Genomic DNA, 26,752 nt, shown 5'->3' on the forward strand with positions numbered 1-26,752 from the left:
TAAAGTGTGAAATGTAATGATACTGTATGTTTACTGTATAACGTCCTGTAGAAGATTCTGAGATGAGCCTCTGTTGATATGATCCTGAGATTCTGATGTGTGTGTCATCAGTTTTGCTTCTGAATGTTTACTGAAGGATAAATGTGTGCTGTTTGAGTTTACATCTTGACACTTCAGTTCATTATATTGTGTGTTTGTGTTTTCAGAATGGAAACATGCTTCAACCTTTGCAAAATGAGGCTGTTTGTGTGTGGGGTTTGTACAAGTTTGTGTGTTGTTCTTGAGTTGATAGTTGTGAGACAATGGTGAATTGTGTCACGAGTTAGCAATTGAGAAAAACTTTAACAAATATGCAATTTCTAATTAAGTCAAATAAACTAACTCGAAAATAATTATTTTATTATTATTTTAGAAGGATGTTTGCCGGAATGCTGTTTTTGTAAAGAGAAACAATAATCTATAGGCTACGTTTATTTTTTCAAATGCTCTTATACATATATATAACTATCTGTTTTGGTATATCATTTCCTTTTTCTCCATTAATCAGTCATTGGAGTTTGGGTTCCTCGCCACAGCAGGGCAGTGTTGGCTGCATTTATTTATTCATTTATTAGATATTATTTATTAGAATGATCTTGCTTGTTCTATAAACACATGCTGTATTTTACCTATCTGTGTTTTTCTGTTTTTCCTGTTTTCTCCTGTAAAGCTGCCTCGGAACAAAGAACATTGTGAAAGCGCTACATAAATAAACTTGAATTGAATTGAATCTTTAAGCTGTTTTATAAGTTTCTTCATGTAACTAATAAAATGGTCTTCATACTGGTTCATTGGAAATCAATAACACTTTAAATTCTTATTGGATTTTGATAGGTAAATACCAAACATAAAGCAATTGATTTGCAATAAATTTCAATAAATTAGAAAAGAGGATCTGTATAAAAAATAAGAATATACAATATAAATGCAATCGATTTTGATATTATAAATGGTGTTTTAAATTAAATTGGTTGAAGTCCTTCATCCAAAATAGGCCTAGTCATTCTTTTTTATTCAGTGCCGTTTTATAATAATTAGGGGATAGGCTAAATGTTTTGTTACGTAGTGATTGTGAATGCTCTTCTTTATCAGTTAAACTTTCCATTAAAAGGAAGGTTACTACTTTTCTGGAAAATGTTGTTAAAGCATAACTTTAATGATATAATATATAATGACTATAATGATATAAGTTGGGTTTATGGAGAGAAATTTAAAACAAAAGTTTTTTTTGAATGATGATTATTATTTCATGAGAAGTTCTTAGAGAATTTTCAACTTCAGTGAATGGTTAATATGTATAACAGAATGTTAAGAGCAGTACCAATTCTTTTGAGATTAATGGTTAAAGAATATATTGTGTATTCTCCAAGGCCTTCCATTTAGACAGCTCCCCATATCAGACATGTTTGTGATAAAAATGTACAAATAGAGTTGTAAGACGACGTCTCCTTTTACACACATTTTACAAAAACCCTATTAAAAGAGAATATTTGCTGAAAGATTTTGATACGTTAGAAATAAAAAAATTGGAAACCATGATACAGTTAATAATAAAAAATGAGAACTCTTGCCATCCATTGGATTCAAAAGAACGGATTCGCTTAAACACGTGTTCAACGCAGTTTAAAAAAAGTAAACACAAATCAGTTTTTTTGTTTGTTGCTCATTGTATTATAAATGTTGTTTCAATCTAAATGATTACTTTCATATTATCTGAAGAAGCTCGACATCATTGTAATCTGCTGGAGTGAATCGCGCGACTCAACATCAGACGTGGCATCGTGTGACGTCATCAGTGCGCGGCAGCGTCCCTCTGTTTTCTCTCTTGGTCCGCTCGGATTGAACGTCTAAACTTACTCTGATCTCGAGAGAATCACGTCTGGTAAGAATCAGATTTATTATCGGTTTCTGCCTAATCTGTGTCTGACAATACTCGGTTGTCCGATGAAGATGTGCGCGTGATGCTGAATCAAACTCATCACATCTCACGAGCAGTGAGTGACGCGATGACTCTCGTAAAAATGTGATTTATGAGAAGAAATGTGATTCGTGTTGTTGTTTTATGTGCTTTCTGGTCGTGTGGAGGGAGGCTGCGGCTCTTGTGCATCGAATCTATCAATTAATAAGCAATAATAATGAAACGGACAGTGTTATAGTTCATCGATCAGGGTTTGTTGAAGAGAAGACGTGTCATGTAAACATCACGTCATCCTGTGTTTAGTAGCGATGCGTCGTGCGCGAACGAGACGATTCTTTGTAGGGAACGAGAAGAGCCGACTCCCATTGGGGAGATCCGAATCATAAGCCGCAGGTAGATCGGGACTTTATTTGGATGGGCACACCATGCCGCCAATCACATGGGAGGACAGATTAGGATAATAAAATGATGTGAAAGAAGGATCCGATGATAGCGAGTGTGGTGGTCCAGGCCATGTAAAGATGCGACAGAGAGAGGACGGGAGCCGGATTTAAGTGTAAGCGTGTTATAAGAAATGAGCGAAAAGACTAAAAGAAGATATCAGCCAATCCAAGCTTAGACATCTTATATTTCTAGATGCCAACCTGCACTAAAGAAGTGACTTAAAGGGACAGTTCACTCAAAAATGAAAATGCTGTTCTCATTTACTCACCCAGGTTGTTTCAAAAGAAATATATTTGTAAGAATGTTTGACATTTTCAGATCTGTGACATGATCCATTTCCATAGTAGGAAAAAAATATTGTATATTATTGTGTTCTGCCGAACACAAAGTGGGATATTTTGAAGAATTTAGGAAAACAAACTAAAGTTCTGGGGACCTTTGACTACCATTGAATTGTTCCTACTATGGCAGTCAATGATGTCACAGAATTGAAAATTGCTCACATTCTTTAAAATATCTTTCTAATTTATACAGGTATAAGATGACATGAGGGTGAGCAAATGATGACAAAATGTTCATTTTTGGGTGAACTATCACTTAAATGTTAAGACTTTTGCATTTGTTTGATTTGTTTGCTGTGGTTCTGTGTTCAATTAAAGTTTTATCAAAAATGTTAAATATAAGGAATTTTATATTTTCTCGTAACAAAACCTAAATGCCTAAAAATAAGTATTTTATGAAAAACATTATACAAAATTCTTAATAATACTGAAAGCATTGATCGTTGAAAAGAGCCGGACTTCCCGTCACTAGTGTTTAGTGTTGTGGTGTAAGAACACAGCTGTTTCTGTCAACACTCAGTGATGATGACCCCAAATCTGTTATAGTTCTGTTAAAACATCATTTTGTATGTGTAGAATATATCACCGTTTCTTCTTTTTTCATGATTTAGCCTTTTTTGTAAAGTTCTTTGGAACTATAGTAGATCAGATAAATGTTTTTTTATTTAAGATGAAAGAAACGTGTGCACATATGTGATGAATGAGAGTTCTCTCAGTCTGTCAGTCTCATGTTTCTCCTGCATGTGGATGGAGAACCTTGTTTGACATGTGTGTCATGTGCCAGTAGGTGGCGCTACTCTGAGCTACAGATCTGTGATGTGTGAATTCTTTCTGCTCTCTTCACAGGCAGGATAGAGTGAAGATGATGGAAGAGAGTGGAATAGAGAGCACACCCCCTGCCACCCCCCCACCACCCCCCACAGCAACCATCAGCCCCCCTCCTCCCACCGCAGGTGACATCAGCTCATTTCTGTCTTTATTGAACAGCTTTCATCACTTCTAGTCGTGTGTTAATTCAGTCATCTATGGACGTATTTTAATGACATTAGTGTTTCAAGCAAAAAAGCATGTTGAATTACCACTAATCAAAAATAATACTGTTGCATTACCAGTACTTGCATGTTTAGAGTCTGCAATTCAATATGGTTGTACATTTAAGCTGTGAATATTTCAAATTTAAACATTTCACACTCTGTTTCATCGTCTAAAAATTAAATAATCAAAATTCACCTTTTTAAATTTCATGAAAAAAAATTCAACCTGGTTTTAAATACAACATTTAATATTCAACAGATCATTTCCTGTTCATATTAGATATAAAAATTCGCTTCCACAAATTCAGGGGTTCAAATTCGACTTGAAATTCAAAGTTTCACATCCGGGGATCTGAGGAAAAGCAATAGAGCGCCGATTCTACAAATGCATGATCTCTTCCTGCTGCCTGACCGCTTCACCAGCAGGTGGTGTAAGTCGGTTCTGACGTAGATCAAATCAAGAAAAACAGATACTCTTTATGTGTTTGCCACAGAGTCCACTCATCTGCTCGATTAAGTGAATATAGTTGTTCTCACATATAGCTTCTTATGTATCATCAAGGAAAAATGTACTGTTTGTACTGGCAGCTTAGCTCACCACTGTCAGCCCTGGAAAGGACATGGAGCACCCAGGTGGCCTGGAATCATTGGACTACTCATACATTTATAATATGAATTTAATTATTTAAATATTCTACCCGATCTCCTTGTGCTGCCTATCTAGAGTACGAGTTTATGTTTGTATTTGGCTTGCTATTTATACGCATCCATTGCTTTTTACGTGCATATGATAAATTAACATTAAGTCATTTTGCATTTTTTAGCATTTTTATTCAAATTAATGTAAGAAGAGTTCAAGGAGCAATAAAGCGATATGTCATACAGATGCAAAACCATTTTGGTTAAGATCGTGTAGGCAAATTACTTCAAATAATTTCTGTAGCTTGCCAAATACAAACATAAAATTGTGCTATTGATGAGCACCATCTTACGTCATCAAATAATGGTTTGAGTTTCGGGAATGAGAAAAAATGGATATATAACAGTGCTTTACTGAACCATGCTGTGTATTGAGTTTTTTAAATAAAGTTAATTTCATGAAGCTATTTGAATGACACATGCAACGGTATATGATTAAATGTGCCAGAAAACAATACAACAAGATTTTAAAGCATTACATTAGGTTCATATCACCATCACAATAAACTTAACGATTAAAATGAAACATTTTATTTTGGTATAAAACTAAATAGGAAATAATTCAATAAATATCCATTTAAAACTGACTACAGTAGTAAATGAAAAAATAGTGCAAACAGATATAAGAACAAGCCATGAAGTATTTTTATAAGAACGTAAAATAATCTACAATATAACAACATGTTAAAATAAGTATTTTCTTAAAAACGTAACTGTAAAATACTTTGTAAATATAGGATATAAATACTTAAATTTAAACAAACCAATTACCACTTAAAAGAGACATATCAATGGAAATAATTATGCCTCCGAAATCTCTGACGTCAGAACGAAAAATAAAGCCAATTATAGCCTATAAGGCTAAATGAACGAGTGAATAAAAAACAATCTGAAATACTGCAATAATAAAGACACCTACCTAACTCGCGTCATTGTTTTTCCTCCTGGCTATGTTTTTTATGTGAGAAATACACCTGGACATCCTAAAATGTATTATTATTATTAAAAAGGTGTAGGCTATATTAATTTTGGTCGTCTGGTCTGAAGATAAAGCAACATTAAGCATTTTAGCAAGGTACACCGGCTGTGATGCCGTGGTCCGTGGACACTAAAGTGATAGAGTAGGCTACAAGCACTGAGCAACCTTATAAGCTCATAATGTTTTTGTTCCACCATGCCATCATGCATATTGCGGATATTCAGCAAAATGTTCGCATCTCATTCAGTCAGCATAAGTTTAAAGAGGGTAAACTTGATCTTTTAACTGAACTGTACACATACATTTTAGACACCTTGCGTTGAAGTGTACAGGTATGTTAGACCTCCTTATGGGTCCCAGCAGCTTTGGGTCTAAAAAGTTGACAAAAGGTCGAGAACGATATGGCATCGGGTCTCTGGTAAATTAAAATGAATTTGCTTTTTCCAAATCGACTCGAAAGACACAAAATAAATCAGTTTAATTGATATGTAAACAACAAATATTTGTTACACCAAACTTTGCCAGACATCATAAGGTTAATACCGTGAGTGATTGACATTATTGCATTTCATTAACAGACAGCAACTCAAGCATTTTGTTGCACATTTTGGGAAATGAACACAGTATGCAACAAAAGTTTGTATCTTTGCGCTCAAAAACCATCTTACAGCTGTTAGATCCATAACGCGTGAGGTATCTTGCTTGGCTGCACAAGACATTTCGGGTCTAGTCTGGTTCTAAAGAAAGTGAAGTCTATTTGTATCTGGTCAATTTTATCTGGCCTGCTCAAGAAGTTCGCTTGGCTAAAAGATCAGTTTTATTTTATTTTGTATTGACAAAATGAAAACCACAAAGATTTCCACAATTCCACAACATCCAGCATTTTCTGAGAGTTGCAAATTAAAACAAGGTAATGTAAGGAAAATAAAAAGAAAGTCTGTAGAGATTGCTGCTTTGTCATATAAACAGAAGCACATACTGGGAGAGTTGCTTACGTGTTAAAATCGGAGCAGTTATCAATGAGATGCTGGTTGAGATCTCAGTATTTGACTGCTTTAAACACAATAAATGTCCTGTAAATGCTGATGATGCATAATATTTATGTGAACATGATGTGTTGAAGTAAAACATAACCTAATTCCTTCTAGCCAGAGCAGGACGGCAGTCAAAGTCTGAGCATAACAGGCCTAGAGTGTGTCTGTGCAGGCAGTGCAAGCGTCAGTAAACATTTCTGAAAATGTTGATGATACATAAGAAGCTATATGTGAGAACAACTAAATTCACTTAATCGAGCAGATGAGTGGACTGTGTGGCAAACATATAAAGAGTTTCTGCATTTCTTGATTTGATCTACGTCAGAACCGACTTACACCACCTGCTGGTGAAGCGGTCAGGCAGCAGGAAGAGATCATGCATTTGTAGAATCGGCGCTCTATTGCTTTTCCTCAGATCCCCGGATGTGAAACTTTGAATTTCAAGTTGAATTTGAACCCCTGAATTTCTGGAAGCGAATTTTTATATCGAAATAATATGGACTGAAAATTATCTGTCGAATATTAAAGGTTGTATTTAAAACCAAGTTGAATTTTTTTAATGAAATATAAAAGGTGAATTTTGATTATTTCATTTTTAGATGATGACACAGATTGTGAAATGTTTCAATTTGAAATATTCACAGCTTAAATGTACAACCATATTGAATTGCAGACTCTAAACATGCAAGTACTGGTAATGCAACAGTATTATTTTTGATTAGTGGTAATTCAACATGCTTTTTTGCTTCAAACACTAATGTCATTAAAATACTTCCATAGTCATCTCTTTTAATCAATTCTTTTGATTTTCTTCTGGTGTTCTACAGGGATTTCTGGCCCTCTGATGCACCCAAGTCCCGCTGGCGTCTCAAGTTTTGCCCCAGGAGCATTTTCCAGCCCTCTTCCACCTGCGGCCCTGACCTCCACCCTGCCGCCCATGCATTCATCTGCTCCTCCTCTCTCTTTCGGCTTGATATCGTCTCCTCCGGGCACGAGTGCTCCGTACAGTGGTCCCATGGCACCATTTGCCTCTCCGTCCGCTGTCCCGCCGCTCAGCACAGCTGCATTGTCGGGCTCCACCCTCTCTGCTCCACCCACCGCTGGCTTCTCTGTAAGCGCAGGATATGACATCACCCGTGGCCACGCTGGGCGCACCCCTCAGACGCCGCTGATGCCTAGTTTCTCCAGTGCTCCACCGATGCCCGGTACGGCTCAGAACAGATTCAACCTAGAACACATTTATATTAAAATGCCTCAGATAAAAACAACGGTGGTGTGCATCTTGAGACAAAACGGTATATTTAAGATATGTAAGGGCAATTTATCTTTAGTTAAGACAGCTCAAACTTTCATTTTAGTCTAAACTTAAAGCGCTGGCAATACTTGACCGTCCGTCTCTCTGCACAGCTTCTTGAGCATCCTCATTACAGATCAAGTGAGGACGTCCAATACAAATAAGTATGTGTGTCCTCTACCTGAACATCAGAGGGCAGCAATGAGCCGCGTCACTCACAGACCAACTGCAAATGAATGACAGAGGAAGTCATTCTCTTTTGCCAACAATCTATGCAAACAGCAAGACAAGACATGTTTCAGCATGATGCTTTTGTATCGTTCTTCTTGAACAGAGGCTCACTGCACACTTTCTGTGTGTGTATGACTCCTAGTGGACTAGTGCACTTTTCCTAACACATGCACTGTTGAACGCGTCCCGACCGCTGACCCTCCTGATGACAAAAATGACATAATGAGTACACTCGCCCCTTAAGCCTTGTCTGTGAACCGGGCCTTCATGTCTTTAAGATTAAAGGTTACAGTGATTCACGTGGACAGGGAAACGTTCTTCATGTGTACATTTCTCACACATTCTTCTTCTCTGCTGTTGTGGTGGTCTGTCTCTAGGCATCGTCAGCAATCCCATGATGCAGCAGCCGGTGTCTGGAAGCCTAGACGTCAGTTCTCCCATCACATTCCCTGAGGACACTGAGGACCCCAGAGTGACTCCAGACAGCGCCGGCTCCGCGGGAGGATTATGGGGCTTCATCAAGGTACTGAAATACTGGAACACAAACATCACGTGTCATCACTTTGCTGATCTGGTTGTGTTGTCAGGGTGTAGCTGGTAATCCCATGGTGAAGACGGTTCTGGATAAAACCAAACACTCGGTTGAGTCCATGATAACTACACTGGATCCTGGAATGGCTCCTTACATCAGTGAGTCCAGATCTCACCTTCCTGTGTGTCATGTCATGAATCTGATCTGAATCTGAAGTTAATCTGAAGTGGTTTATGCAGTTCATTGCTAGTTTCTGGCTGATTTCAGATTGATTGTCCACAAAAGTTGAGTTTTCCTTCTTTTGCAGTTGTGTTTGTTGTTTAAAGGGTGATGATGTGTGTGTGTGTGTGTGTGTGTGTGTGTGTGTGTGTCAGAGTCCGGTGGTGACGTGGACATCGTGGTGACGTCAGATAAGGAGGTGAAGGTGGGGGCGGTGCGGGATGCATTTCAGGAGGTGTTTGGTTTGGCCATGGTGACGGCAGAGGTGGGACAGTCTAACATCGCCCCTCAGCCTGTGGGATACGCAGCAGGAGTGAAGGTGAACTCTGACCTCCACAGCTCATGTGACTGTCTGCTTCTGAACAACGCCATTAATATATTCTTATCCTAACCAAACGTGACAATCAATTAGAAACAGCGATGAGCAATTTGTCTGTCTGCACTGAATGTGATAAAGGGGCGTCACGTAGAAAATCAATCACAAAACACAGCCAATCAGAACAATAGATCTCTGTCCGTCTGTGTGCTGCAGCTGAAGAGTTTGCACATGACTTTCATGATCAGCCTCACTGCATGCTATACAATGTATCATCCCTCTTTCATGAGTAAAATATTGATTTATATTTAGTTTCATTCAGTTAGTTCCTTATCAAACAAGAAAAACAAAACACTGCATTGAACGCATTAGCAGTGATCCTCCAGAGATGATGCAACATTCATGACGGCGTAACGTAGCTTCACATTCTCTATTGCTGTTGCTGCCGTTTATCACTAAAAGTTTTAACCGTGTGTGTGCGTTGGCGTGTGTGTGTGTGTGTAGGGAGCTCAGGAGCGCATTGACGGTCTGCGGCGTACAGCGATCATTCATGAGAAACAGCCTGTGGTCTCTGTGGAAAACTTCATTGCTGAACTTTTTCCTGACAAGTAAGAAAATCAATCCTTGTGTTTCTTTCATACAATACAATGCAGCCTTTATTTAGAATGCACACTTAAAATATAACTGAGGTTGAACAATGAGCTGCACAAAATATAAATGTGACCCTGGACCTCAAAAGCAGTCTTGAGTAGCGTGGGAACATTTAAAGTAATGTTCTTACTGCAGTGGTCAAGTGAGTGGATGGGTCTTGACTCATGAAGCTCACAAACAGCATTTCTTCCCTAGAACTCATTACTCCATGATTTCTTTTTTCAAACCAAAGCACGCACACACATCACCTCTGACAGCTCTTAAGCGTTCTTATATTTACTATGTTCGCTTCCACTTACTTTTGGCAGTATGTATATAACATCATTTACAAAAATCTATTGATAGTAAGGCTATCACTATAAAAACATATTGCTATAGTTACCTGTATCTATATTGTTGCACAGCTGTAGTCTTAAGCACACATGGATAGATGGGTTATGGAAGTTTTATTCTGACGGTGTATGACGCAAGTCATAATGTGCTCATTAGAGTTGAGCCGGATACTCTGCTGAAACGAGTATCCCGTACGGATAAAGCACTTTTGCTGAGTACGAGTATCATACGAGTAATACGAGTCAATATCTGTGCTCGGATTGAATAAAAATCCTCATTGGGTAGCTGACTGTGTCTGTGTTCTGTGATAGTCACAGCGCCCCTCCTCTACACATATACAGATGTATTGTGTTGCTGACTGTGTCTGTGTTCTGTGATAGTCACAGCGCCCCTCCCCTACACATATACAGATGTATTGTGTTGCTGACTGTGTCTGTGTTCTGTGATAGTCACAGCGCCCCTCCCCTACACATATACAGATGTATTGTGTTGCTGACTGTGTCTGTGTTCTGTGATAGTCACAGCGCCCCTCCCCTACACATATACAGATGTATTGTGTTGCTGACTGTGTCTGTGTTCTGTGATAGTCACAGCGCCCCTCCTCTACACATATACAGATGTATTGTGTTGCTGACTGTGTCTGCGTTCTGTGATAGTCACAGCGCCCCTCCCCTACACATATACAGATGTATTGTGTTGCTGACTGTGTCTGTGTTCTGTGATAGTCACAGCGCCCCTCCCCTACACATATACAGATGTATTGTGTTGCTGACTGTGTCTGCGTTCTGTGATAGTCACAGCGCCCCTCCCCTACACATATACAGATGTATTGTGTTGCTGACTGTGTCTGTGTTCTGTGATAGTCACAGCGCCCCTCCCCTACACATATACAGATGTATTGTGTTGCTGACTGTGTCTGTGTTCTGTGATAGTCACAGCGCCCCTCCCCTACACATATACAGATGTATTGTGTTGCTGACTGTGTCTGCGTTCTGTGATAGTCACAGCGCCCCTCCCCTACACATATACAGATGTATTGTGTTGCTGACTGTGTCTGCGTTCTGTGATAGTCACAGCGCCCCTCCCCTACACATATACAGATGTATTGTGTTGCTGACTGTGTCTGTGTTCTGTGATAGTCACAGCGCCCCTCCCCTACACATATACAGATGTATTGTGTTGCTGACTGTGTCTGTGTTCTGTGATAGTCACAGCGCCCCTCCCCTACACATATACAGATGTATTGTGTTGCTGACTGTGTCTGTGTTCTGTGATAGTCACAGCGCTCCTCCCCTACACATATACAGATGTATTGTGTAGCTGACTGTGTCTGTGTTCTGTGATAGTCACAGCCCCCTCCCCTACACATATACAGATGTATTGTGTTGCTGACTGTGTCTGCGTTCTGTGATAGTCACAGCGCTCCTCCCCTACACATATACAGATGTATTGTGTTGCTGACTGTGTCTGCGTTCTGTGATAGTCACAGCGCCCCTCCTCTACACATATACAGATGTATTGTGTTGCTGACTGTGTCTGTGTTCTGTGATAGTCACAGCGCTCCTCCCCTACACATATACAGATGTATTGTGTTGCTGACTGTGTCTGTGTTCTGTGATAGTCACAGCGCCCCTCCCCTACACATATACAGATGTATTGTGTTGCTGACTGTGTCTGCGTTCTGTGATAGTCACAGCGCTCCTCCCCTACACATATACAGATGTATTGTGTTGCTGACTGTGTCTGCGTTCTGTGATAGTCACAGAGCCCCTCCCCTACACATATACAGATGTATTGTGTTGCTGACTGTGTCTTTGTTCTGTGATAGTCACAGCGCCCCTCCCCTACACATATACAGATGTATTGTGTTGCTGACTGTGTCTTTGTTCTGTGATAGTCACAGCGCCCCTCCCCTACACATATACAGATGTATTGTGTTGCTGACTGTGTCTGCGTTCTGTGATAGTCACAGCGCCGCTCCCCTACACATATACAGATGTATTGTGTTGCTGACTGTGTCTGTGTTCTGTGATAGTCACAGCGCCCCTCCCCTACACATATACAGATGTATTGTGTTGCTGACTGTGTCTGCGTTCTGTGATAGTCACAGCGCTCCTCCCCTACACATATACAGATGTATTGTGTTGCTGACTGTGTCTGCGTTCTGTGATAGTCACAGCGCCCCTCCCCTACACATATACAGATGTATTGTGTTGCTGACTGTGTCTGTGTTCTGTGATAGTCACAGCGCCCCTCCCCTACACATATACAGATGTATTGTGTTGCTGACTGTGTCTGCGTTCTGTGATAGTCACAGCGCCCCTCCCCTACACACATACAGATGTATTGTGTTGCTGACTGTGTCTGCGTTCTGTGATAGTCACAGCGCCCCTCCCCTACACATATACAGATGTATTGTGTTGCTGACTGTGTCTGCGTTCTGTGATAGTCACAGAGCCCCTCCCCTACACACATACAGATGTATTGTGTTGCTGACTGTGTCTGCGTTCTGTGATAGTCACAGCGCCCCTCCCCTACACATATACAGATGTATTGTGTTGCTGACTGTGTCTGCGTTCTGTGATAGTCACAGCGCCCCTCCCCTACACATATACAGATGTATTGTGTTGCTGACTGTGTCTGTGTTCTGTGATAGTCACAGCGCCCCTCCTCTACACATATACAGATGTATTGTGTTGCTGACTGTGTCTGTGTTCTGTGATAGTCACAGCGCCCCTCCCCTACACATATACAGATGTATTGTGTTGCTGACTGTGTCTGTGTTCTGTGATAGTCACAGCGCCCCTCCCCTACACATATACAGATGTATTGTGTTGCTGACTGTGTCTGTGTTCTGTGATAGTCACAGCGCCCCTCCCCTACACATATACAGATGTATTGTGTTGCTGACTGTGTCTGCGTTCTGTGATAGTCACAGCGCCCCTCCCCTACACATATACAGATGTATTGTGTTGCTGACTGTGTCTGTGTTCTGTGATAGTCACAGCGCCCCTCCTCTACACATATACAGATGTATTGTGTTGCTGACTGTGTCTGTGTTCTGTGATAGTCACAGCGCCCCTCCCCTACACATATACAGATGTATTGTGTTGCTGACTGTGTCTGCGTTCTGTGATAGTCACAGCGCCCCTCCCCTACACACATACAGATGTATTGTGTTGCTGACTGTGTCTGCGTTCTGTGATAGTCACAGCGCCCCTCCCCTACACACATACAGATGTATTGTGTTGCTGACTGTGTCTGCGTTCTGTGATAGTCACAGCGCCCCTCCCCTACACACATACAGATGTATTGTGTTGCTGACTGTGTCTGCGTTCTGTGATAGTCACAGCGCCCCTCCTCTACACATATACAGATGTATTGTGTTGGTGACTGTGTCTGCGTTCTGTGATAGTCACAGCGCCCCTCCCCTACACATATACAGATGTATTGTGTTGCTGACTGTGTCTGCGTTCTGAGATAGTCACAGCGCCCCTCCCCTACACATATACAGATGTATTGTGTTGCTGACTGTGTCTGCGTTCTGTGATAGTCACAGCGCCCCTCCTCTACACATATACAGATGTATTGTGTTGCTGACTGTGTCTGTGTTCTGTGATAGTCACAGCGCCCCTCCCCTACACATATACAGATGTATTGTGTTGCTGACTGTGTCTGAGTTATGTGATAGTCACAGCGCCCCTCCTCTACACATATACAGATGTATTGTGTTGCTGACTGTGTCTGTGTTCTGTGATAGTCACAGCGCCCCTCCCCTACACATATACAGATGTATTGTGTTGCTGACTGTGTCTGCGTTCTGTGATAGTCACAGCGCCCCTCCCCTACACATATACAGATGTATTGTGTTGCTGACTGTGTCTGTGTTCTGTGATAGTCACAGCGCCCCTCCCCTACACATATACAGATGTATTGTGTTGCTGACTGTGTCTGCGTTCTGTGATAGTCACAGCGCTCCTCCCCTACACATATACAGATGTATTGTGTTGCTGACTGTGTCTGCGTTCTGTGATAGTCACAGCGCCCCTCCTCTACACATATACAGATGTATTGTGTTGCTGACTGTGTCTGCGTTCTGTGATAGTCACAGCGCCCCTCCCCTACACATATACAGATGTATTGTGTTGCTGACTGTGTCTGCGTTCTGAGATAGTCACAGCGCCCCTCCCCTACACATATACAGATGTATTGTGTTGCTGACTGTGTCTGCGTTCTGTGATAGTCACAGCGCCCCTCCCCTACACATATAAAGATGTATTGTGTTGCTGACTGTGTCTGTGTTCTGTGATAGTCACAGCGCCCCTCCCCTACACATATACAGATGTATTGTGTTGCTGACTGTGTCTGTGTTCTGTGATAGTCACAGCGCCCCTCCTCTACACATATACAGATGTATTGTGTTGCTGACTGTGTCTGTGTTCTGTGATAGTCACAGCGCTCCTCCTCTACACATATACAGATGTATTGTGTTGCTGACTGTGTCTGTGTTCTGTGATAGTCACAGCGCCCCTCCTCTACACATATACAGATGTATTGTGTTGCTGACTGTGTCTGTGTTCTGTGATAGTCACAGCGCTCCTCCTCTACACATATACAGATGTATTGTGTTGCTGACTGTGTCTGCGTTCTGTGATAGTCACAGCGCCCCTCCCCTACACATATACAGATGTATTGTGTTGCTGACTGTGTCTGCGTTCTGTGATAGTCACAGCGCCCCTCCCCTAAACATATACAGATGTATTGTGTTGCTGACTGTGTCTGTGTTCTGTGATAGTCACAGCGCCCCTCCCCTACACATATACAGATGTATTGTGTTGCTGACTGTGTCTGTGTTCTGTGATAGTCACAGCGCCCCTCCCCTACACATATACAGATGTATTGTGTTGCTGACTGTGTCTGTGTTCTGTGATAGTCACAGCGCCCCTCCTCTACACATATACAGATGTATTGTGTTGCTGACTGTGTCTGTGTTCTGTGATAGTCACAGAGCCCCTCCTCTACACATATACAGATGTATTGTGTTGCTGACTGTGTCTGTGTTCTGTGATAGTCACAGCGCCCCTTCCCTACACATATACAGATGTATTGTGTTGCTGACTGTGTCTGTGTTCTGTGATAGTCACAGCGCCCCTCCCCTACACATATACAGATGTATTGTGTTGCTGACTGTGTCTGTGTTCTGTGATAGTCACAGCGCCCCTCCTCTACACATATACAGATGTATTGTGTTGCTGACTGTGTCTGTGTTCTGTGATAGTCACAGCGCTCCTCCTCTACACATATACAGATGTATTGTGTTGCTGACTGTGTCTGTGTTCTGTGATAGTCACAGCGCCCCTCCCCTACACATATACAGATGTATTGTGTTGCTGACTGTGTCTGTGTTCTGTGATAGTCACAGCGCCCCTCCCCTACACATATACAGATGTATTGTGTTGCTGACTGTGTCTGTGTTCTGTGATAGTCACAGCGCCCCTCCCCTACACATATACAGATGTATTGTGTTGCTGACTGTGTCTGCGTTCTGTGATAGTCACAGCGCCCCTCCTCTACACATATACAGATGTATTGTGTTGCTGACTGTGTCTGTGTTCTGTGATAGTCACAGCGCCCCTCCTCTACACATATACAGATGTATTGTGTTGCTGACTGTGTCTGTGTTCTGTGATAGTCACAGCGCCCCTCCTCTACACATATACAGATGTATTGTGTTGCTGACTGTGTCTGTGTTCTGTGATAGTCAAAGCGCCCCTCCTCTACACATATACAGATGTATTGTGTTGCTGACTGTGTCTGCGTTCTGTGATAGTCACAGCGCCCCTCCCCTACACATATACAGATGTATTGTGTTGCTGACTGTGTCTGTGTTCTGTGATAGTCACAGCGCCCCTCCCCTACACATATACAGATGTATTGTGTTGCTGACTGTGTTCGCAGCTCTCTCTCTCTCCGTCTCTCCCTCAGTCACTCATGTTCGCGGGTCTTTTCCATAAACATTTAGGTTTCTTCAGCTTCAGGTTTGTTTTTTATTTCGGTTTGTAGTACTTACTTATTAACCAGTAGAGTTTGGTAAACTTGGGGTTTGTTCAGACGTGGTGCTTGGTAGAATGCGACTCGCGTTTCGTCTCTGCCTGTCTTTTTTAAACCGTCAGCTGGCTCTAAACAGTTTTTAATTAAAAATGAAAAATAAAGTTATGTTTAAATGAAAACTCTTGTTCATTACAGTTTACTTCATAATTGCAACCGCATGTGTTGTATTCATTGTTGCAAAACTTATTCTGTATATAGTTCGTTTGTCATCGTGATCAAAACCATCGATCTGAAGCTCAATGCTGATGCTGTCATGTAAATAGTTTTCTAATCAGCATTAAATAAAAAAAATTCTGATCAACCCATATCAATTGCATGCTTAAAATAACATACCGGTTAAAGCCCCGCCCATCTCAAGACAACCCGACCCAATTTCCGGGTTAAAACCCGCCCCTTTCCTGGTTAGGCCCCGCCCAGTCCAATTACAGATACGGATACAGATAATTCATATGGTTAACAGATACAGATACAGATACAGATAATGCTGTACTCGCTCATCCCTAGTGCTTATGTTCCCAAATGATGTTTCATTGTCAGATGAAAATGCTCTTGTGTCAATTATAATGTAGCCGGAGATCATACTGTGTGTCATCAGCTTAACATCCATTCCACAGTGCACACTGAACCCATCATGTGTGGTGTAAAGTGTGTAACGTGTGTGTGTTTTCTCTGCTCAGGTGGTTTGACATCGGCTGTCTGATCTTAGATGACCCTGGAAATGGAGTTCACATTGAAGCGTTCACTCAGGCGACACCTGTAGCTCTGGAACATGTTCAACAGGTAAACAGTCATGTGGGGAGTCCTGCTCTCTCCTGTCAGTAATGCGATTGATGTTTGGATTGAACTGTCAAATCATGGGCGAGATTCAGCAATATTCCTCATTTAGTGCCGTCAATCATCAGGTGTGTGTGTGTGTGTGATAGTAGTTCAGCAGATGCTGAGGATCTTCGTGTCATCTACACACAAGTGCTGCAATAACAATAAACATGTCTTATGTGTGTATAGGCTCAATCCCTCACTCCTCCGGACTATAACCTGCGCTGGTCTGGTCTGATGGTGACCGTCGGTGAGGTTCTGGAGAGAAATGTGCCAAACGTCACCCGTTCAGACTGGCATCAAGCTTTCACCGGCATGTCACGCAGACAGATGATCTACTCCGCAGCTAAAGCTTTAGCTGGCATGTACAAACAGCGGCTGCCCGCCAGGACACTGTGATGGGGATGTGCGTCAGGACTACAGTTACCCACAATGCACCTGGAGTCTGATTCCGTCCACACACATTTTAAAGCACATCACATGAGAACCGAATTGACATGTCAAAAACAGAGGTCTGCTGTATCTCTGCTCCAGCTTTGACATAAACTATAGCTTACAGGATCGTCTTTTAAAGGATTCTTTGAATCACAGTTTTAGCCTTGATTATTATGTTCAACAGTGACAGTATGCATAATGTCGACATTGAAACACATGTGATGGTCTGAGTGTGACATCAGATTCATGTGTCCTCGTTCGCTCATATGTTTACATTTAAATGTGTCCGATAAATCCTTTTTTTTCTTGGAAATTTTGAAAAATGAACAATTAAAAAGTATATTAACATTAGTGATGTCATCTCTTAGGGTTTTGGATTTTATTTGATAGTATATTTTTCATACTGTCTGTGTGTTTTTGTTGAGTGTTTACTGCGCTTAAATCCGATCAGTTAGTACAGCAAAGTGTGTTTGTGAGATGAAATGCTTGATGAAGATGACGACGGGTCAGAGTGACAGAGGACACACACACTGAGGATGACCTCTGACCTGATGCGTAGCAAATATTTCCACAACCTTAGACAGAAAATCTGCCTGGACTGCATCTTTTGAATGTTGCTAACATTCCTCAAGAACAAGTCTGGAATTTACTGCCGTGCCTTTGACCAGCAGACCTTCATTATAACAGACTGTTTTTCTGTTGTGCTTGCTGATAGTGTTCATTTATTTCTGATAACAATTTTTGGTTCCCACAACATTTTTAAGGTGTGTTTTTGGTTGTTCAGGAAATATATTTTTTTGAAAGTAGGATGTTAGTTTTCTAGGGTGGAGCTACAAGGGCAAATTTCCCCCAGATTTGATTTGGGCTCCTTCAAACATATCAATTAAAGAGTAAACATGACGTGCTTCTTATTTGTGTTATCTATTTAATCACAGGAAATTGTGAAAATGATGCATACAGTGAACTTTGATTATATTACTAGAAAAGTTGTTACCCATTTGTGAATGCCTCCAGCAGCCGGTCTGTGTGCCAGAACAATGCCCTCACTTGTGTCTGGTGATGATGGGTGTGCAGGTGTTTTCTCTACAGATCTGACTGAATGACTGGAGCCTTAAATCACAGAAGGGTTTAGTACCTGTAACCATATCAGCACGCTCACTTCAGAAACATTTGGCGACAAAGGTTTGGCCTTAATCGTCATGAGGGTCTTGTAAGTGTGCTGGAGTAGGTCAGGCATGCAGTCACAACATCAACACAAAGAATAAACCCAAAAACACCTGAGGGGTATTGCACAAAACCAGGATAAGGGAATAAGCCGGGATGTGTTGGTTATCCTGACTGAATTTAGCCTCAAGTCGGTTGCATGAAAGCAGCTCAAATTAAACCTGGCCAAGTTACTGGTGATTTATTCTCTGCAGCTCGCCTGCTCCAGACCAGGCTAACAGCCAGACTAAGATTAATCCTAGTGATTCACCTGTATTTCCACCGTCAATCCTCTATTTGCTGAATGGAAACACATGAATTCCTCACAGGATTGATTGCAGCATGTCCATGATCTTTCTGTGTATGTTGCATCATTTTAATTATCCTGTATTAAAATATTACATATATAGTCATTTCTCATTTCATTTAAATCTGTTGGCTGTTTGTAAATGCAACAGTCGTTTTATATTGAAACAAGTTGTAGTATTATTGCTCAGGCCAAGTGTTATATTGCTATGCTAATGAAGACTGATTGTCAAATTGCTTGTTTACAAAACACAGCTGATGAAGTTGCAAAGGTGTTTTCTTTAACTTGAATTAAGATTTGACAAGACAAACCAAGCCTGTGATTTCAATAAGATATACTAACTGGAACATCTTCTGGTGGCTCCAAATGTGTAAGCCTGTTCCCAGACACTGCTAGGATATCCAAAGTCAGACAGTATAATATATTTATTTGATCGTGTTCCATGTGCAGAAGTGCTGCAATATGTACCTTGTATGAAGCGGACAGTTTCTGTGGCTGGGACAGAGTCTGTTACTGGCCCTCCCTGATCCCCTCCATCACCCTTTATTTAAATGGAGTGCCAGCTCCTCCGCTGGGGTCATATCCTGGCCTGGTGGGCCGCCCCCTGTGCCAGTTCTATGGGCCTTTTTTTAACTTCTACAGCCATACAGACATTCAACATGTCAGCAAATCCTGGATTTCTTTATTCTACTTTTGTGCGATACCCCTCTGGTGTGTATTCCAGAAAGCAGTTAATTTACCGTCAGCTAAACCCTGAACTCTTGGTTGATGAACACAAACCTTGCTTCCTCGGGGCATGTCGTGTCCAAAACACCTGAGAAGAGTTAGTTTACTGAAGCTCCAGAAGATACCCAGAGTTAACGCGCTCTCACATGAACAACATGAACAGTGTCACACACATTTAACCAGTCAACATGGAAACGCTCAGGACGCTTAAAGTTTAGGAGTTTTTTTCACAGAAGACCTAAATCTGCATCAGTGTCTATAGTTATGAAACTAAAAAAACACTATACATTAATTATTTTATTAGATATATACATATTTTAAATATATGCACTATTTTATACTCATCATGGCGATCTTTGTTACATAAACTGTAGATTTGTTGAGATGTTTGTAACTGTTATTTTACGTGTCTATCATGGTATTTTACCATAATCGTGTTGTGAATGTGTATTTGATCACATTGCTCATTTTGAAGGCAGTATTAAACCTCTTTTTGTTCCTTCTCTATATGGTCCTTAAAAAATCTTCTTTGATTGGGTTTTCTGAAAACTGACTCTGCATTGAATCAGCTTTATTTAACAGTTGCTGATCTAGTCATATTAATGGACTCTTTTCATTCTAGAAACTATGACATTGGTCATAATCACTGTGTGATAATAAGAACTTGCAGTAGAGGATGAAGGTCTGCTGGGACAGAGGTTTAAAGTGTTAGTCACAATAAAGTCTTTATATATCCCTTTCAAATACATATACATTTTGTTTTTTTGGTTGTTTCTTTTGCAACACTTCTCTTCTTGAGTTTTAAATCTGGCTCTCTGACCAATGGACCACAACTATCTTTGACCCAAGTCATCAAATATTGATTAATAAGTGGACAAGAGTAATGATGCGTTCCACTGTAGTTAAAATACTTCACTATAAACATCCTTTAACTGTTGGAAATTGTAAGAAGTGTATATTCATCCAGTGATATTTGGAGATGTTTTAATAAACCTAATTCAAAGTATATACGATATTTAATATAAATACATAAAGTTTAACAATAACATCTTACATTATTTTATTTAAAGATTACTTCATTTTAAAAGGTTGAATATTAATGTTAATCAAAACATTGCGTTGGGTGAGATTGTAAATTTAATTGTATTACTGCTGTAAAATTACTATATATTATTCGTAATCTATGCTTCCACGCCCACTTGACGCTCATCAAACGCTTTGGTGTATAATGCCTTGTTATTATACACTGATTTGATGACTTTGGATTCATCAACACCACCTGACGAGATAAATCGATTCTATATGTAAACGGTTGCATTTTATTTCAGTTGTAGCATGTTGTTGTGGGCAAAATACATGGAAAACATCCTTTCTACTAGGTTGCAATGTCGCGTCTCTGGTTGACACCGGGCGACAATTACAAATTACTTACGAACTGCATCAAAAATATACCTTAAATGATTTACAGGGTATTCATAGATGCTGCTGAACATTTCTATCGTTAAACACATGAAATGCGTTGCTAATTACATTGTATGTTGCACTTGTTTAACGTTACCATTAAAACACTGTAAACAGCAATTCCGGCCTCTTTGAATGGCCATCATAAACATTTTTGCTGACTGAGATAAGCAAACATGTCAAGCTACTAGCCTAGTAAACGCACGGGGTGGTAAGATAAGTATACAATATAGTTAAAACCATTGTGAAATAATACTAATTAAAAACTCACCGTTAATGCAGACAGAAGAATGTCTGTCAGAGTCACCAAAGCGGGAAACTGAGAGACGTGCAGGAGATCCGTGATCTGCTTCAATCTCGCAATACTTGCAGTAAAAACCTGTGAAAATATGATGCAGTTGTTTCAACAAGCATTTTTTTGTTTAATCAACAATTGTGCTCGTTAATTTAACTTTCACCCTAGTTGAGAACCAAGCAACTTATATTTTCTTGTTGTCTCAACCATTTATAAAAAAAATGTTGTGTCTTCAAATAAAATTAGTTTTTTTAACTAAAACCGCAATTATTTTTTACAGTCTAGGATTATAATGTAAAACAGACACTGGCAGCCTAAAAAAAGAAGTCAAATGTGAACACAGCCTAACTAAAGAAATTCACGAAAGAACATCCCCAGTTCACTTATATCAAGAGTCTTTTCCCCTAACATGTTATTGTTAAATATGCAGATTCACTTGTTTTTGTTCAGTTGGAAATGAAAGTAACAGACGTTAATCTTAAATTTAAGATCTTTCTTTGTAATCATTTTAGTTAAGTTTCAGTTCAGTTAAGTATCGTTGCATCATTTTTTTCCCTGTGAAATGAACAATGGACTGTTTGACTTTAGTGTAAATATGTTTTGCCAACATTTCCGTGTGTGTCTCGGTCTGATATCATGAGCTCTTTTCCATCAGCACAGATTATAAAGATTTTATTACAGGTGAGCCTGAAACACAAATCCGCCTAAAGAATTGTCTTTGATATTTTATTCCTTTAAGAAGACAAGAGGAAGTGAGCACACAGCATCTTTACACCCCACTCAGATGAATGTCACTGCCAAAGCAGAAGTTTCTTACTCAACAACCAGTTCTAACTCTAGTCAAGAGAAGAAAACATTTGGTTATATAAAGGACATCATGTACGTGAAAACACACTTCTCACTTCTCTTGATTGCAGTGAAAGCAAACATGTGCATGTACTTCAGTCACTTTCCATCATCCTCCAGTACACAGCACTTTCTCACATCAGACAAATAAAGGTCAAAGAAAGAAATACACCTACACAGGCCAAACAGAGATCATGTGTACAGACAGTGATGATGTCATTACTGACACATTTATTAGGGATGGATGTAAATACTCTCTCTCTCTCTCTCTCTCTCTTGCGTTTGTTCTCGAGATGTTTTTGGTAAGAGAATGGAAGATGTGAAGGATAGAGTTCGGGAATGTGACATCAGTAAATGCATTCTGGGAGCATATTCTCCGGAAGTTGCGGTGGACCATAGATGTTTATGTGGTGGAGGCTGTGAGGTACTGGAGGTTGAGGTTAACCTTTGCCTTATGCGTCTTAAACAAAATCATAGAGTGAACACTTGCTGTGTCGTTCACTACCACAACTAAACTCAGGGTCTCAACAAATCTCAACAGAGCTTTCTTGTTTGGAAACAACTCATATTGGAGCTCTCTTCAGGCAGCGTAGCATGATATCAGTAAAGGACAGACTGACAAACATCACCTCCTACAATAAGTCAAGGCGTTGACATTTACATGACATGACATTTAGTGACAGTGTTGTGATTGTATGTTGTGTCTTGATGATTGTCTGGTAAACCATGACATAAAACATGTTAACCTATGAATGGCATATCGTCACTATCAGTGTTGTACACTATGCATATCACAAGTAAATATAACAAAAATTACAAAAGAACTTCAATTTACCAACTCAACTCAACTTTATTTATATAGCGCTCTTTACAATTTTCATTGTTACAAAGCAGCTGTACATGAGACATAATGACCAAAAGCAAAACAACTAAAGTTATATACCTGTAATAACAAGAAAAGGGTGAAAACACAGAAGACAGACATACCCACACACAAACGCTCCACACACACAATACAAACACATACTTACACACCTCGACATAGACACACAAACGGTTGGACACACTGACAAGCACGTGCGCACACACCTAAAAGTGCATTACAGTAATCTAGTCTTGATGTCTTGAAGGCATGAATTAACTTCATTGCATCTGACAATGACAGCATATGACGTAGTTTAGATATATTCTTAAAATGGAAAAATGAAATTTTGAAGGTGTTGGCGACATGGCTCTCAAATGACAGAGTACTGTCGAATACAACGCCAAGATTCTTAGCTGACGACGTGGATTTTATGGAACATCCCTCAATAGTTAAGCAGTTTCTTGGTTGTTACGTATGACGGTTTAATGTCCCAGAAGTGAAAGAATGTTAACTTCTTATGTCCCCTTGTCTAAAAATATTCTACGGTTGAAGAGTCTACTCGACGGAACACACAGAGTATTCAGGATCCTGGAGACAAAGTTTGACACAGACACAAGTGCTTGTTCAATCAGAGTCCCAAGTTTATTATTTTAGGACTAATACTTATAAGTTTGCATCAGGAGGCGTCATATAAAACCACCAAAACAGTGGAAAATCACCAGACTTTCTGTTTAGTCTTATTCCTCCTGAACAATCAGATATGATTACATATTTAATATTACAATAACAAAACAATCGTCCATAGGCATCATTAGGAACCTTGATATGGAGAACAACAGATGCTTATATCAACATGAGACAGCATAAGATCCAACTGGAATTACTGTACCGGTTATCCAATATCCCCATCCCCCGGATAGGCTGTCCAACCATTGAAACCATGTTGCATCTACCGGTGTGGGTTCACGAACTGATTCTCTCATGTGCTTCACAACATCGGTGACATTGTCTGCATAATCTGGAATTGAAAAACAACAAGATACTCCTAGCATTTTGCCCCTCTCCTCCTTTCTCTGCTGTTAATGTATCCAAAGCAAGTCTATGTTGCACGACGGCAACTCTCATTTTCTTTAATTCGTTAGAGATTAAGTTTAAAGCTTGTGCTGTGTCATTTTCCAAAGAAAGAACTTGCCATGTCAGACCATTGATTTTATTCAGAGCAACAGTAGTACCGGTTCCTGTAAACAAACCTGCTAGGGACATCCCACGTTTTCCCAAGGAGTAGTCCATGGATCACTAATCTTATGGCCTGCATAATAATTTGGCAGTTTTACTTCCCTTTTATGTCTATTCAAAGATGTGGCCAGATTTGTCTTTTCCATTATGCTAGTTCCTGTGGACAAAATAGCAGCATAACAACAACCTTTCCATTCCTCTGCATCTAAATGGTAATATGCAGTTCCACCACAAACCCACACCATTCCTGGTGAACTGTCTAAGTGTGAAAATGGACATTCAAATCCCTCAGTAGTTTTATTGAGATATTGTATGGTGCAATTATGATGTCCGTTATTTGATTGAGACAAAGTAATTTCATTTCTACAATCGCACATTCCTACTATATGTCTGCCTGATTTGGAACACACACATAATTCTGTGGGACGAGCATTTACATAAAATGCAGGACCTTGAAAAGGTTCTCCTGTATACGAACAGTTATAGTCTCGCATTACGGATGTTGGTGGTCTTCATTCTTGAATATTCAGAGTCATTTGTACAATTAAACACATTTGTTTTGGCATATTTCAGTCACCCTTATCATTTACTAGCATGTCTGCTGTAAGCTCCTGCGTTCCCCACATTGAGTGGAGCTGTATACATACCCATGATTAGGATAATTTCAATGATTCAATTTTGCCCTCAATGCACCTCAGGGGAAGCTACGGAGTCAGCACTGTTGGCTCAATGGGCCTCCTATCTTCTTGCTTTGGGTGGCCCCTACCTCACAAAAGGTAGTTCTGTCCTCAGCTTAGTCAGTGCTTTCTCTACCCTGAGATGTATTTGTCACGAATAATGGGTGTGATAGGGAAACAGGACCCAGATGCAGTACAGCGAGTAAAAAATATTTAATATACAAAAATAGTGAAAACAAAACCCACGAGGGGGTAAAAATAACAGGACCAAACAAACAATATCACACGAAGAATACACGAACAATCCCACACAAAAGGCTGGGAAAAAATAATCCAGAACATACAGGGGACAATGCCACACGAAGACTACACGAACATTCCCACACGAAAAGGCGGGGAAAAATAATCCAGTGCGCACAGGTAAACCACAGCATGAACCAGAACAAACCTAAAACATACAAGCATAAAACTTACGAACAGCATACAACGAACCGACCCCGGACTCGGGAAACACAGGGTTTAAGAAGGCAAAACTAACGAGGGATAATGAGACAGGAGGCGTAACAAGGCTAAACATTAAAGGGAGACAGGTGACGGAGATAAAACACTAATGGGAGACTAACAGAAATAAGGGGCGGAGCTACACGGACAGGAGGACACGCGGCGAATTATCAAAACATACAGCCGCGTGTCTCCACAAAAAACAAAACATACATACAAGACATTGTACCGTCACGGTCCCGTCCACAAGGCATGAAAGCCTGAAACAGGAAGGACAGAACCCTGACAGTATTAAGGTGAATCCCCTGTTGAGATTCTATGTTAAATTGGAGCTTGCCTGCTCTCCTGAAGAACACAACTTCAGTCTGGAAGCGTGTATCCACTGTGGCTGGTAGTCCGTCAGAACTCCTGTCCGTGTTACGGCAATCACAGTTGCTGGTCCGTGGTACTTTGGTTCTCCAACCTTTGTTGGCTTCAGACTCCTCACAAAGACTTTTTGTCCTGGAACAAAGTTATGAGTAGGCTGCTCTGAGGGAAGAGCAAGGCACAAAGAAACATCAGCACATATAGAATTTAACTTTTCGACTAGGGAGGTCACGTAGTCTTCCTGGATCACCTGAAGATCACCTAAACAAGAAATACCAGACCGGCCTTTGACCCACGGGTCGGGAAAGGTCTACCCATTAGTACCTCGAACGGTGACAATTTTGTCGTGGAAGATGGGGTCATTCTTATTTCTGCCAAGACTGCGGGCAATAAATCAACCCACTTTCTTCCCGTATCGAGTACAGCTTTTGTTAGTCGTGTTTTCAGTGTTCGATTACATCTCTCCACGACTGCTGCACTTTGCGGATGATATGGAATATTAAAATGCCAATCAATAGACAATGTTTTTGCTAAGAGCTGTGTTACCTTTGACATGAAACTCGTCCCGTTATCCGATTCCAATCTGGCCGGTACGCCCCACCTGGGCACAATCTCCTTCGTTAAGATTTTTACCACTGTTTTAGCATCTTCCTTTGCGCATGGAAATGCTTCAGGCCACTTTGAGAATCGATCAACAATTACCAAAAGATATTTTAAGTTACCTATTCACGAGTTCACCTACACAGATAACAGTGATGCTGATAGGGATAATGATAGAGCTTGGTTATGAAGGTAATGCGTATTTGGCGTGTTGTCCGGGAAGCGGGCTCCGAGCTCGCCAGA

The 26,752-nt window shown here is 40.6% G+C and overlaps 1 protein-coding gene across 1 annotated transcript; it reads left to right on the forward strand.

The window, feature by feature from the left end:
- Window positions 1–1,786: 1,786 nt before the first annotated feature.
- On the forward strand, window positions 1,787–18,326 carry prrc1 (proline-rich coiled-coil 1). The gene is made up of 9 exons (XM_056737213.1): window positions 1,787–1,921; window positions 3,589–3,695; window positions 7,316–7,693; window positions 8,391–8,536; window positions 8,601–8,703; window positions 8,920–9,083; window positions 9,585–9,688; window positions 16,853–16,955; window positions 17,181–18,326. The coding sequence occupies exons 2-9, from the start codon at window positions 3,605–3,607 to the stop codon at window positions 17,388–17,390; spliced, it is 1,299 nt and encodes a 432-aa protein (XP_056593191.1). The 5' UTR covers window positions 1,787–1,921; window positions 3,589–3,604; the 3' UTR covers window positions 17,391–18,326.
- The last annotated feature ends 8,426 nt before the right edge of the window (window positions 18,327–26,752 follow it).

The sequence above is a fragment of the Triplophysa dalaica genome, chromosome 22, assembly GCF_015846415.1.
Source record: "Triplophysa dalaica isolate WHDGS20190420 chromosome 22, ASM1584641v1, whole genome shotgun sequence".
Classification (NCBI taxonomy): Eukaryota; Metazoa; Chordata; class Actinopteri; order Cypriniformes; family Nemacheilidae; genus Triplophysa; species Triplophysa dalaica.

What these genes read in the sequence shown, in the direction of transcription:
- prrc1 (XM_056737213.1), top strand. Translation starts at nt 3,605, where the DNA reads ATGATGGAAGAGAGTGGAATAGAGAGCACACCCCCTGCCACCCCCCCA. An exon ending in CAGTGCTCCACCGATGCCCG is followed by an intron (nt 7,694 to 8,390) that starts GTACGGCTCAGA and finishes GTCTGTCTCTAG; the next exon opens with GCATCGTCAGCAATCCCATG. An exon ending in TGGAATGGCTCCTTACATCA is followed by an intron (nt 8,704 to 8,919) that starts GTGAGTCCAGAT and finishes TGTGTGTGTCAG; the next exon opens with AGTCCGGTGGTGACGTGGAC.